Consider the following 13,003-nt stretch of genomic DNA (forward strand, 5'->3'; position numbering starts at 1 on the left):
AATTTCTTTGCTAACCATATTATGTTAATAATTCGTCATATTATTTCTAATTTGGATTCCTTTGAAAATTCAAGCAAACAAATAAGAAATATGAAATATGTGATAATTTTATGTTCAATTTCAGAATTAATTGAGTATTGCATTGTATTTTTCATTTTTTTTACAAGTATTTTTTAAAAAACAACATTCCAAACAAATTCATATACAAAAAGATTATCCGTTTCAATAAGCGGATAAAGTTAAACCTAATAAAAAACTGTGTACCTTCGAAACTTGCAAGCATCATTTATAACATCTATTGGGCTAGATGAATAGAAATATAAGAAGACAAAGTGTACAAATCATTCAGCTGAATAAAAAAAATTTGAAGTGTAAAAACATATGCAAATCTACTCAAAACAATTGAAATAAAAACAATACAATAATTAGTCATCAAAACGAGGCGCAGAAAAAAAAACATATCATGAAAGATCTGAGAAAACTGAAATAAACACAAGTTGATTGCTTTCTCTATGTGTTCCACTCAAAACTTCAATGAACAGGAAATGAAGTTATCTCAGCAGGCGAGGTGTTCGAGACAGCCAAAGGAAGCTGCGCGGAAGAAGGGGCAGAAGCGAAAGCAGCAGCATTTTTAGAAGCATTTGACATGTTTGTGGTGGAAGAGGAGGAGAATGTGTGGAGTGTTCTGGGTGAGTCAGGCGAGGCAGAAGAAGCCAGGCGCCCAGCAGACAATGAAGATGAATAGGTGCCAAGGGCGTCGGTGGCACTCAACTGCCGCTGATGCAGACGCTGCTGCGGAAACTGCCCAGAAAGTCTGAAATGGAGTGGAAAACAAAGGAATATATATACATACGTCAATGCACAAATATTTCAAATAAACAAATAAAAAAAAATAGACAGAAAAAAAAAAAACATTAAAAAATTTTGAACATTTCAAAAAAAGTTAATTATCGCACACCTTCTTGCAATCATTCCTCGCTGTTGGACCTTCGGGCGAACAAAACTGAAAGGAGAAGGCAGAAGACTCGATTGCGGCTGAACAGGAGACTCTTCTCTCTTATCAAACTGAAACACTTCTTTTTCTGCTTTCTTTTTGATGTTGCTATTCATTTCATTGGAGACTGTTTTTTTTCCTTTGTTTTTATTATCATTGCTCTGCTCAGCTGAATATTCAGATGGCAATTTGGAGTTAGACTCAGTCATTCCATTCTCATTGTGATTTTCATTCATTTGTCGTGCATTATTAGCTCCTCTTTCAGCTCTATTATTTTTTAACCTGTTTTCCTCTTTGTCTTCATCCTCACTCCCATCTTCCTCACTTTCACTTTCTGCCACAGATGTTTCAGTTCCACTGATGTCTTCCTCTTCTTCTGCATCAAACAAACTCAGTAGACTTCCATCATTCTCATCTCCTCCTCCTCCTCCTCCTTCATTGTCATTGTCATCATCATCATCATAATCAGAAATATCTGTTCCACTGTCCAATTGAAACACAACAGCTCCTCTATGTTTTCTCAAAGTAATACTACGTTGTTTGTCTTCTGATTGCATCCGCTCTTCCTTTTGCAATTTTTCTTCCTCTTCTCTTTCTCTCTTCTCTCTCTTCTCTCTCTTCCTTTTCATCTTTTCAAAGCGTCTCTCAATGAAAATCCTTCTTTTCCTCCTTCTTTCTCTTCTTTCTTCAGTCGTGTACTGCGAAAGAAGGCTGACAAACTTCGTTTTGCTCCCTCCACGTGTCAGAGGAGAAGAACACATTGAAGACAACGATGCTGCTGAAGCAGAACCAGACGAACCAGAAGCAGTTGAAGAAGAAGAAAGAGAAGAAAGAGAAGAAGAAGAAAGAGAAGAAGAAGAAAGAGAAGAAAGAGAAGAAGAAGAAGAAGAATTAGCATTAATATTATTATTATTATTCTCTGCATAAGAGCCAGTGAGAGAAGGGGTTGCCTTCACAGTGATGCTGAAGGAGAGTGCTTCGTTGAGTCTGCTGATGAGTGTGAGGAGATTCCGAATGAGAGCTGTCTGCGTCTGTGCAGATGCGCCTGTGTGTGTGGTGGAGGAGGAAGAGGAAGAAGAGGAAGAAGAGGAAGAAGAGGAAGAAGAGGAACGAGAGATGGAACGAGGAGAAATGGCTAAGGAAGATTCAGAATTGATTGAGGAGGATGAAGAAGAAGAGGATGATGAAGGAATGAGTGTGTATGTGGGTGAAGCAGGGAAGAGTGGGTCAGCATCAGCCGGTGGCAGAAGAATGTGCACAAAAGAGTCTTCGTCTGTCTCCTGAGGGGAGGCTGGCTCTGATGGAAGGCTGATGTCGAGATAGGCAGCCATTGAAACAAGACTCGGGTCATTCAGAACTTCAGATGATGAAGACTTAAAAGAAGAAGAGGAGGAGGAGGATGAAGTGGAAGAAGAAAATGTTGACTGTGAAGAGGTGTTGGATGTGGATTGAGAAGATATATTTGAATTTGAAGCGGATTGATTCAGATGAGAGGGAGAAGAGGAAGAAGAAGAAGATGCTGATGCATCTGAAACAGAAGAAGAAGAAGAAGAGGGGGAGAAAGAAGCTGATGTTGATTGTGTTTGTGAATGCTCGCCAGAATGAAGTGACCGAGGCGAGTGAATCATTTGAGCAGATGGCAGACAGCCAGTTGATGAAGAAGAGGAAGAGGAAGAGGAAGATGATGATGAAATAGAAGAAGAAGAACGACTCAGAGGCGACGGAGGAGATTGTGATTGTGAAGGAGCAGGTTTTGTGGTGAGCTGCTTCAGAATGTCGTATTCTGCTATTCTGATATGAACATGGCGAACAAAAGAAAGCAGCTGATCATCAGGTTTCTGCGTGCCAAAGAGAGAGTTAAACAGAGAATAGGAACCAGAAGAGGAAGAGGAAGAGGAGGAGGAGGAAGAAGAAGAGAATGAGGAAGATGATGATGGTGCTATTAAAGAAGTAGATCTGGATGATATTGTCTGATTAGAAGAAGAAGAAGAAGAAGAGAAGGAAGAAGAGGCGAATGTGTTGGAAGCAGCACGACTGCCAACGGAAAGAGTTCTTTGATTTGTCTGTGGAGGCTGAGAAGGCTGCTGTTGGGGCGATTGAGGAGGAGAAGGGGTGGAATGAGAAGAGAAAGGAGAGAACTGCTGGTTGGGCGAGGAGGTTGATGAAGTGGGAGAGGAAGGAGAAACCGAAGAGGTTGAAGAAGAAGAAGATGAGGAGGATGATGTGAATGAAGGAGAATTTGGTGTTTGTGTGGATGAGACAGAAGAAGAAGAAGGTGATGATGACGATGACAGCTGTTGATGTGAAGAGATTGAATGAAGTGCAGGAAAGTTTGAGGATGATTGCTGGTTAGAAGGAGGAGGAGAAGATGAAGAAGACGAATGGGTTGATACAGGAAGCTCACCGAAAGACAGCTGTGGATGAGAAGAAGAAGACGAAAAAGAAGGCGAAGGCGAAGGAGATGCAGAAGCAGAAATTGAAGAAGAGGAAGGGGTGAATGAGGAAGAAGAAGAGGAAGAATAAGAAGTGGTGATGGCTAGTTGAGGGTCAGATCCCTGCACAATCCTCAGAATAGGAAGCGGGAACAGCACTCTCAGCTGATCTTCGCTGAAGAAAGGGATGGGAGGGATAAGAAGAGAGATGGATTCTGATGAACTCTTTGGAGATGAACTGGAAGAAGAAGAAGAAGAAGAAGAAGAAAGAGATGAGGAGGAAGAGGAAGAGGAGGAAGAGGAAGAGGAGGAAGAGGAAGAGGAGGAAGAGGAAGAAGAAGATAAAAGAGAATGAGAATGCTGAAGTGTGGTGTGTTGCATTGATGTGGGTGAATTAGTTCTGATTGGAGACAAATGAGGTGAAGCAATTGAAGAAGAGGAAGAGGAAGAAGAAGAGGAAAAGGAAGAAGAAGAGGAAGAAGAAGATGATGCTAACATACTATTAACAGATGATGTGACACTTGAAAGCTGCTGCATCGACGATGTTGAATACAACAGACTCCATTTTGGATCTTCTGAACGCTCATTCGCATCAGCCCTTTCTCCTCCTCCACTTTCTCTTTCTCTTTCTCTATCCCTCTCTTTGTCTCTCTCTCTCTCTCTTTCTCTCTCTCTGTCTCTTCCCTCTCCTTCTCTTCGTTGAATGTGGTGGAATGGATTGAAGGCGACGGGGAAGACAAGACGATGGGCAGTTGTTGGGTCTGTCAGATATTCGATGAGATCGATGCTGAGCTGAGGGAAGAGAGATTTGTTGGCATTTGGGCGAGAGAAAGAAGTGGAGATGGAGGAAGAAAGAGAGGAGGAAGAAGAGGAAGAAGAGGAAGAAGAGGAAGAAGATGATGACGCAGAGGGTGAATGAATGAAGGAGGAAGAGGATGACTCAGGGAGTGATGGTGGAGGCATTGGACGAGACATCTTTGGGGCAGAAGCAGCACTTCACACAGCATTAATGGTATGTGAACATGAAATGAATAATGTTTTAAACAATTGAAGAAAACAACAAATAAATGAAATATTCAATAAATTGAATAAAATAAACAAATAAAATAATTTGAAGGGAAAAAGTGAAAATTAAAAAGCAAACGGAGTAGTAGAAGAGCCTGTCCTCAGCTGTGTTGGAAACACTCCAATGTGCTCAGGAACAGGACATATCACACGAGAAGGCGTAGGAGAAGACGAAGAAGACGAAGAAGAAGAAAAAGAAGAAGGCAGCAGTTCAGCAGGCGCTGGCTGTCTTGAAAGAGTATTCCAGTCGATTCCTCTGAAAAAAGGGTGGTTTTTTGCCTCGTGCATCGACAGGCGCTTTTTCGGGTCCAGAACAATCAGCTGCTTAATCAGCGAGATCATCTCAGCAGAGAAACAAGGCGTGCTGTTCTGCTTCTTTCTCTTTCGCTTTCTGTATGATGAGCTGCTTTTGTGGCTTTGTGCATTCACTCCATTGGTTTGTCCTTTGATTGTGTTTGGATTTGTTGAAGATGAATTTGTTGTGTTCGTTGAAGTTTTACTATTTGAAGCAGTCTTGTTTTTTGAATTGTTATTTCTCTGCTTTTGAGAAGGTTCTGTTCCATCTTCTTCGCTGTCTTCAGGCAATCTATTCGGCTCATCTGCTGCTGATGATTTCTCATCAGTTCCTTCTTCATATTCTTCTTCTTCTTCTTCCTCCTCCTCCTCATCCCCTTCTTCATTGTCCTTATCATCAACATTACTATCAGCATCATCCTCATCTTTTCCGTCATTATCATCTTCCTCCTCCTCCTCTTCCTCCTCTTCGTCGTCATCATCTTCACTTTCATCTCCCTCCAAACTGTCCAGTTCATCTTCATCAGACGCCTCACCCCCCTTCCGCTGATTCCTCCTCTCCTCTCTCCTTCTCCTCCGCTTCTCTGCACTGTGCATCCCAGTGAACCTCACAACCCCCTTCTGAATGTTCTGAAACACAAGATATTCTGTCGACCCTCCAAAGGGCGGCCTGCCACAGCACAAAAAGTACAGCACACAGCCAATGCCCCACACGTCGCTCTTCTCTTCGACTGCATCACCTCTCAGCATCTCAGGCGACACATAAAGCGGAGAGCCCACAAACGTCGGCAGCGGCCCAGCTGTGTGGCGCTCGTGCATGGCAGACGATGAATTGCCACTGCGAGCGACACCTGGACTCGCCCCTGCACAACTTGCGTTGCTTGATGCGCCTGATGCAGAATCGAGCTCTTTTGCTGTTCCAAAGTCAGTTAAGCGCACATGTCCATCCATACTTATGAGTATGTTCTCTGGTTTGATATCACGATGAACAATTCTGATAGAAAATCATAATTTGGTAAAAGAACATCAATCATTGGAAGGTAAATATTATATTTTAAGAATAGCTCTCACAAAGTATATAAACCTCATTTGATGCAAATAGTCAACAACATCAATTAACTCGGCTGACAAAAATTTAATTGCTTCAAATGAAAGTTGCTTCTTAAAAATATTTATAAAACATATTAAGATAATCCAAATAAACATAGAAAATCAATTAAAATTGCAAACTTTTGAAAACACAGAAAGATTATACGACCCCAATTCATTTACAAAATCTTAGAAAAAGATATAAAACATTAACTGTTCATTTGAATAAAAAGAAAAAAACAAACAAAGACAATGTCCTGATTGGAACGCTGCAAAAAATTTAATGATATTCGGATGGTCCAATTTCGCCATTATCTTTTTTTCGGAAAAAACTGCTTGTTCTTTTCCAAATTGTTTAATTCTGTGCTTATCCATTTCTTTAAGGGCATAACGTTGTCCAGTTTCTTTATAACGAACTCTATAAACCTGAATAAAAAGTTACACCAGAATTACAAGCCATTTAAAGAAAAAGAGAAAATTTAATATTCATTTATAAAATAAAACATACTGTTCCAAATGCACCTCGCCCAATTTCCACTTCTTCATCAAAATCTGCCCTGGTTATAATCTTTTTATTTTCCCCTCGTTGCGTAGTTTGCTGCCTTCGGGTAGCTGAGGGGGCAGACATTGACAATGAAATCAAATGATCCAACCATAATAACTCCTTGAAAAAGTTTTGATCTTTGTTAACTTTTTAAAAAATTATTATCTCGTTTTATTAAAAAATAAATTACAATTCTTTCTTTATTGTGAAGTGTTTTAATGTAAAATGCAATTGATTAAAAAATTTGCAGCACAGACAAAAGCAAAAAAATATTTTTTGTTTAAAATTTTTAATATTTAATTCTTTTTCTCATTTTTTGATGGAGCATTTGCTGCTGGTGCCTTTCCTTTAACAACTTTTGCTTCACTCTTTTTTGATTTTCCTTGTTCAGATTCTGATGAATGTTTTTGCTGTCTGTGTTGGTTCATTCCAGCCTCTGTTCCAAATGATTTTCCACATTCAGGGCATTTAACGCTTTTCTGATCCTCCTTCTTTTCTGGTTTCTTTTCTTCGCTTTTTGGTTTTTCTTCTTTTTGCTTTTTCTCGGCTGGCTTTTCCTTTGGTTTCTCTTCTTTCTTTTCTTTCTTTTCATTTTTGTTACCTTTTTCTTCTTTCTTTTTCTTTGGAGCTTCCAATTGAGCTAAGGATTTCTTTTCCTTTTTGGGGAATTGTGGTTTAATCGACAAACCTTTAGTTCCCTTTCCTTCATCTTCCTCATCACTTTCTTCTTCTTCATCTTCCTCCTCCTCTTCGTCTAAATCATCAGAATCGTCTTCGTCATCCAAATCAATATCTTCATCTTCATCATATTCCTCATCTTCTTCATCACTGTCACTGTCAAAATCTTCAAGCTTCAAACGCTTATTTCCTGGAAGCTTCATTTCATCTTCTGACATCTCTTCATCTTCATCGTCGTCATCAAGATTCATGCCGTCAAGTGGATCCGATGGCATATCTTCTTCAAATCCAGTCAAACAAATTCCGCATGATCCGGTAACCTGTGCCTTGATTTTCTCGTCTTGTTCAAAAATGAATTGAAGACGAACATTTGGTGCACCATCATGTGACAAATGACAGATTGGAAAATATGTATCATCGAGCAAAAACGAAAGTGTAGCCTTTCCATCCTTTGGATCCATCAAGCAAGCTCCTGTCACATGAATGAGACGATTTGTTGGCACAGTTTTTTCATACTTTTCACCAGCCTGAATATTCGCTCCAAATACTGTAAACATAAATTAATATTAAAGATGTTAAAAAACAAAGTGAATGATCAATTGAGAATGACGAAAACATGTTGCATACTCGGCATATTTATAAAATATTTATTGTCAAAATTTGATCTTGTGCAAAAGGGGGATTTATGCATATAATAAAATTCCCACATAGTATTTTATCTATCGATCCAAAACTTTTCATTTCAATTTTTCATGTTGTTTAATGAGCAGAGAAAAACAGTCACTACTTAGAAAAGCAGCATCTGATTTATATTTTAACGTTGTCCAGGACGTGATAACTTACGCTTCCAGAGAATTTGACAAGCCAAATGAGGGGAAAAAATTTGCTACAGACTTAGCACAGAGATGGAAGCAAAAAATCATCGTCTCAGAGGCATTACTTGCTCCAAAGGATCGTTCAATGGAGCAGCCGCTTCTTCCATATATGAATATCGTAACAACACAACCAGAACCTCCAAGGCAAATGGGAGTTGCATTTATGCCCCACCAACCTCAACATCAATTTCCTATGCCTCAACAGCTTGCGTCAGCACCTCAGTTTTCACTTCCTTATCAAAGCACAGCAAATTCAAATCAACTTATAAATCCAACACAAAGCTTTCCTCATCATCCTGGACCTCACCCACTTTCGCAAACGCAACAACACGAACAAATATCGATTCCTATTAATGCAAGAGGATATTCGCTTCCACAGGCGCAACTTCCATACATGCTGTCTCAGGGTAATCAACAAAACCAAAATGGAGATCGAACAATTCCTCAATTAGATGGGGATGGAATTGACGATACTTCTCTTCAAGAAACATCTTCAAGCATTCAACAAGCAGAGATGCCCCAGCGAAGAACGCGCAGTGAATTGACAGCTCCGGTAGTTAATTCAACATCAGTTTCAAAAGATCCAAACACATCATTACCAACCAACAATTCTCAAACAATACAGATAGGAAAGCATAAACTAACACAGAAAGAGTTGTTGCTTTTAGCAGCGAAATTGAAGGAGAAAAAGGAAGCTAAACAAAATTCATCGTCTGGAGCTTCAAATAAGGAAGCAGAAGATTATGAAGAGGAGGAAGAGGAAGAGGAAGAAGAGGAGGAGGAAGTTGAAACTTCTGGAAAGAATGAGCAAAGTCTATGGGCAGGAGAGAAGCGCCCGAAATTGTTAAATGAAGAAGGAATGATTTCCGCATTGGGAGGGCATATAAGTGGCGGAAAGATGAGGGAGGAGCTTCCGCCAGAATTATACAGGCAAATCACGCCAAATACTGAACGGCCAATTCCATTGACCACTTCAAGTCTGCTGGATGGGAAAGGCAGAGGTTCGTTGCAGACATCTGCTTCTGCTTCTTCAGAGGAAAACAGCAGACTCACTTCATCTCGTCCGAATCATTTGTCTTCCTCTGCACTGTCACACACTGCTGAAGCAGAGGATGCATCTTCAGCAGAATCATCTCACACACAACACTTGTCTTCATCTTTAGCTTCATCATCATCATCATCTTCTTCTTCTTTACCTTCGCCTTCGCCTTCATCTTCTTCTGCGTCCTCTTCCTCCAGCCATCTTGAATCAGAAGGAGGTGAAGATGATGACGTAGAGTCACTAAGTGATGATTCACAGCCAGAAGAGGAGCCGTTTGAAACGGAGAACATTGTTCTGTGTCAACTCGAGCGGAACAAGCGAAAGGGAGACAAACACACATATTATTTGAAGGATGGAATTATGCGATTGAATGGCTGCGACCACGTGTTCACAAAGTGTGTGGCGGAACTACTGTTTACGAAATGAGCAAAAGGAACAGGGATATTTGTGCGATGGTAGTATGATAAATATTAATAAACATATTTCACAAGATTAGATAACAATTTTTCTTATTCTTTCCGTTTTTTTTTTTATTTTTTTTGTTGGAATGCAGATATTTAGATAAGATATGATTTCTAATGATTTGACCAAATTTTCAGAATAGTAAAAATTTTATTTGTGAATTTATTTTTTCCGTTTTCTTTTTATTCCATTACGTTCAATTTCATATTCTTGCTTTTTTATGGGAATTGTATCAAACATTGAAATTTACAATATTTGAATATGTTGTGCTTTTCTTCCAATTGCATCATTTTTAAATCAGGGAATGTTTATACTTCATTGTTTTAACATCTTTTCAACTAAAACGAATGCATTTGTTTAAAATTTGTAAACATATTGGTTTAATGTTTTTTTATAAAGAGAAAGCCTTTTACAATAAATAAAAGGAGTTTTGGTGTTTTTTGAAAAGAAAAAAACAGCATAAGAAAGAACATATGCGCAATTCAATGAAAATGAAATGTTAATGAAACAGCATAAAACTAAGATTCACTTTCTCCTTCTTCAACAGAGGAAGACGAAGAGGGAGAAGAGGAAAAGGATGAAGAGGAAAAGGCTGATTGACGAGGCGATGGAGGCAAATTCTGCGCTGAAGGAGCAGAAGAACGAGTAGATGCAGCAGTTGAAGGCTCGGGAGAAGTGAATCTGTTTTGCTCGTTCGACTCTTGTGAATGTTTGGGTGTTTCAAAAGAAGAGGCTTGAATGTTAGTTCTTTCAGGAGTATTTCCTGGCACAACAAAAGAAGAAAATGAAGAAACAGTTCTTTGTGTGCTTTCCATCGAATTGTTCGAAGGGCGAGGATATGTCTGCATGTGCTGCCCGTAATCAGAAGAAGAAAGAGAAGCAGAAGAGAAAGCAGGAACAGTCGAATTCAAGAGATGCTTTGCGATCGGAGCAGTCAAACTCATAAACGATGAAGTCATCTCCATCCGCATCGTCCGCTCGCGCGCTGCCTCTTCTTCTGCTTCGTTCTTCTCACGCTCCAGTTTTGTGATCTCGTCGCGCATCCGCTGAGTCTTGTTCGCCAGCTCGTTCTTCCATTTCTGCTCAACACGACTGACTTCCTCTGTTGCGAGCATTCTTTCCTTCTTCCGCTGCTCCTCCAGCACACGAGTTGCACTCAGCACCTCTGCTTCTTTTTCCTTGCGAAGCCCTTCCTTTTCCTTCTCGTTCATTCTGGTTGCTTCCCACAGCAATGCCAGCTGGATGTGAGTTGTGGTCGTTGATGAGTGATCAGCATTTGACAACTCTTTCTTTAGTGTTTTCTCCTTCGAATCTCCACTAGCGCTCTGCGAGGCAGATGGCTCAGATGTCTGCTTGACCTTGTCAAATGGATTTTCTGCGAGTGATTCACCACCAAGGATATCTCTTTTTCTTTCTTCCTCTTCTTGTCGTGAAAAGCCAAGTGATGTTGATGTACGAGCTAATTGATATTCGAAATCTGTTAACTCATTTTTTGCTTTTCTATCTTCATGCCTCAATCTTTTTATTTCTTCTTCTGCATCCTTTAATTGTCTGGTTGTTCGTTCCAAGTCAGCTTTTAATTGAGAGCATTCGAGTAATGTCTCATTTTTTGCGTTTCTAAGAGCATCGTTTTCTTGCTGAAACTGCAATCTCTGCTCTTCCATCTGGCGCTCTTTTGTGCTTAATTGATCTTTAAACAATCTTTCCTTTTCTCTCATTGCATATTCTTGCTTGTACATGGAATTCCATCTATCTTCCTTTGCCTGAGCAAGCTGTTGATGGAGATCTTGAATCTCTGCTTTAAGAGCTGCAACATTATCTTCTTCATACGTTCCAATATTTGCAACATTAGAAGAAGATGAATTTGATCCAAGAAGGCGTTGGGCGATTGGGCTTGTTTTTGCAAGAGTGTTTGAAGCTGACTGTTGGGCTTCTTGAAGTAATTGCTCAGCTTGCTTGCATTTTTGCTTCGATTCGTAAAGTTCCCTTTGGAGAGAAGCAATAATCTTTTGATATCAATAATTAATTAAAATTTTTGAATTGAAAATTTATATATGAACCTACCATCTGGGAATCTTGAGAGCCAGTTGGAGAAATGAAATTTTGCTCTTTAGTTGGTGTAAACATCTTTTCACTTTCCTTTAAGTTCTGGTACAAACTCCACAAAATTCAAAAAGAATTTTTTATGATCTTGTCATATAGTTCTATTTTGATATTTAAACAATTTTTTTCATGGCACTTTTTACACCTTCAACAAAGTGGGAGGTGCTGTCTCTAAATGGAAAATGTCCTTCATTTGATCCACTATCTTTTCAAGCTCTAATACAAAAAGAGTTGCGTATATTTTTTGAACACGTGTGAATTAGTTTTTTCTTTTTCTTATGGATTATATCCTTTTTATACTTGGAAATTTAGAATACTAAAGTATTTGGAATTGAACATGGCCCGATTTTATGTCGTTCATTTCTATTTTATAATCAAATGAAGCGTAGACTTCTAATTTTGTTGTTTCCTTCGAAAGAGTTTATTTTTATTCATACAACAGTCAGAGGACCATATAAATTTTTGCTACTGGATTTAATATCTTTGGTTGTTGGAGTTGATGTTGAAACGACTTCTGATGAATCAACAGATCTGTGTATGTCTTCTTAACTTATTTTAAAGATTAAATCCTCGATCTTGATTACATTTTCAGCTTATCTGGTTTCACGTTTTATAACAAAGAAAAATATGCAGCTTAGGCCAACTGGCGAACCAATAAGTCCATTTTCTATTCCACCATCTTTATTAATACCATATCAACCTGGAATTCCTGGAGGAACATTAAATGAACAGAGAAGAAGAGAAATTGCAGATTCTTCATTTGGTCCTATTTCTGATAGAAATCAGCTTCGATCTGGAATTATTACAAGTGATGATATTGATCCTAAAAAAAGAAATGATGTTATGAAACGTCACCGCATATTAAAAAAGATAGAGCTAAAGGTTTAAATTTTTTTATTTTATTTTATTTTTTATTCATTTTTGAATACAAACTTGTATTTTTGCATGAATGCATGAATGCTTTTCGTTGACAGTTTGAAGCACCTAAACTGATGTTTACTCTTACTTTGAAAGGAAATGATATACTGGGCGATTTTCATTCAATGGTTTCTTTGGGCGTATCATCCCCCATTCTTCCAGAATTTATTCACCAAATGACGAAAGATGCTCCTTTACCACACGTAGTTAACGGTTATGGAAGAGTTTTGTCAGATAAGGATTCATTAAAAAATAAATCGAAAGAAATACGAGAAAGGAAAGTGAAGCCTAAAATTGTTTCTCAACTTCAAGCAAAAGATGTAACTGCAACTTGAGAGTCATGCTCGCGTGTTGGATTTTAAGCATCTTTGAATTTGCATCAAAGCGAATAATCTTTAAAAATAAACTATTTTGTTAATCTGTTGTTGATTTTAGATTTTTTCGTTAAAAACATTGTTTTATTTAGCAAGAAATATTTTTAAATCATTCTCTTTTCGCAAAAACATC

At 38.7% G+C, this 13,003-nt stretch overlaps 5 protein-coding genes across 5 annotated transcripts; 2 read left to right on the forward strand and 3 right to left on the reverse strand.

The window, feature by feature from the left end:
* Window positions 1–130: 130 nt before the first annotated feature.
* On the reverse strand, window positions 131–6,502 carry MONOS_8335 (putative Protein kinase domain; the record flags this gene model as incomplete). Its single annotated transcript, XM_067878740.1, has 6 exons — window positions 131–814; window positions 959–4,420; window positions 4,571–5,779; window positions 5,870–5,946; window positions 6,208–6,300; window positions 6,383–6,502. 6 exons carry the CDS (start codon window positions 6,500–6,502, stop codon window positions 532–534), a joined length of 5,244 nt encoding a protein of 1,747 aa, XP_067730278.1. The 3' UTR covers window positions 131–531.
* Window positions 6,503–6,587: 85 nt separating this feature from the next.
* Window positions 6,588–7,766, reverse strand: MONOS_8334 (uncharacterized protein). The gene is made up of 2 exons (XM_067878739.1): window positions 7,724–7,766; window positions 6,588–7,643 (listed from the first exon to the last, which is right to left on the reverse strand). The coding sequence occupies exons 1-2, from the start codon at window positions 7,728–7,730 to the stop codon at window positions 6,715–6,717; spliced, it is 936 nt and encodes a 311-aa protein (XP_067730279.1). The 5' UTR covers window positions 7,731–7,766; the 3' UTR covers window positions 6,588–6,714.
* A 15-nt stretch (window positions 7,767–7,781) lies between these two features.
* On the forward strand, window positions 7,782–9,749 carry MONOS_8333 (Transcription initiation factor TFIIA large subunit). Its single transcript, XM_067878738.1, has 2 exons — window positions 7,782–9,471; window positions 9,567–9,749. The coding sequence occupies exon 1, from the start codon at window positions 7,859–7,861 to the stop codon at window positions 9,437–9,439; it is 1,581 nt and encodes a 526-aa protein (XP_067730280.1). The 5' UTR covers window positions 7,782–7,858; the 3' UTR covers window positions 9,440–9,471; window positions 9,567–9,749.
* Window positions 9,750–9,895: 146 nt separating this feature from the next.
* MONOS_8332 (uncharacterized protein) lies at window positions 9,896–11,602 on the reverse strand (the record flags this gene model as incomplete). The annotated part of the gene is made up of 2 exons (XM_067878737.1): window positions 9,896–11,481; window positions 11,540–11,602. 2 exons carry the CDS (start codon window positions 11,600–11,602, stop codon window positions 9,994–9,996), a joined length of 1,551 nt encoding a protein of 516 aa, XP_067730281.1. The 3' UTR covers window positions 9,896–9,993.
* Window positions 11,603–11,673: 71 nt separating this feature from the next.
* Window positions 11,674–12,969, forward strand: MONOS_8331 (uncharacterized protein). The gene is made up of 4 exons (XM_067878736.1): window positions 11,674–11,830; window positions 11,891–12,113; window positions 12,171–12,460; window positions 12,553–12,969. The coding sequence occupies exons 1-4, from the start codon at window positions 11,708–11,710 to the stop codon at window positions 12,829–12,831; spliced, it is 915 nt and encodes a 304-aa protein (XP_067730282.1). The 5' UTR covers window positions 11,674–11,707; the 3' UTR covers window positions 12,832–12,969.
* Window positions 12,970–13,003: the final 34 nt, after the last annotated feature.

This window comes from Monocercomonoides exilis (assembly GCF_001643675.1).
Source record: "Monocercomonoides exilis strain PA203 chromosome Unknown scaffold14-1859848, whole genome shotgun sequence".
Taxonomy (NCBI): Eukaryota; Preaxostyla; order Oxymonadida; family Polymastigidae; genus Monocercomonoides; species Monocercomonoides exilis.

Bases quoted from the DNA above. Each gene is read 5' to 3' on its own strand.
- MONOS_8333 (XM_067878738.1), top strand. From the start codon at position 7,859: ATGAGCAGAGAAAAACAGTCACTACTTAGAAAAGCAGCATCTGATTTA.
- MONOS_8331 (XM_067878736.1), top strand. From the start codon at position 11,708: ATGGCACTTTTTACACCTTCAACAAAGTGGGAGGTGCTGTCTCTAAAT. The intron at 12,114-12,170 runs GTATGTCTTCTT...TTACATTTTCAG, and splicing joins TGATGAATCAACAGATCTGT to CTTATCTGGTTTCACGTTTT. The intron at 12,461-12,552 runs GTTTAAATTTTT...TTTCGTTGACAG, and splicing joins TAAAAAAGATAGAGCTAAAG to TTTGAAGCACCTAAACTGAT.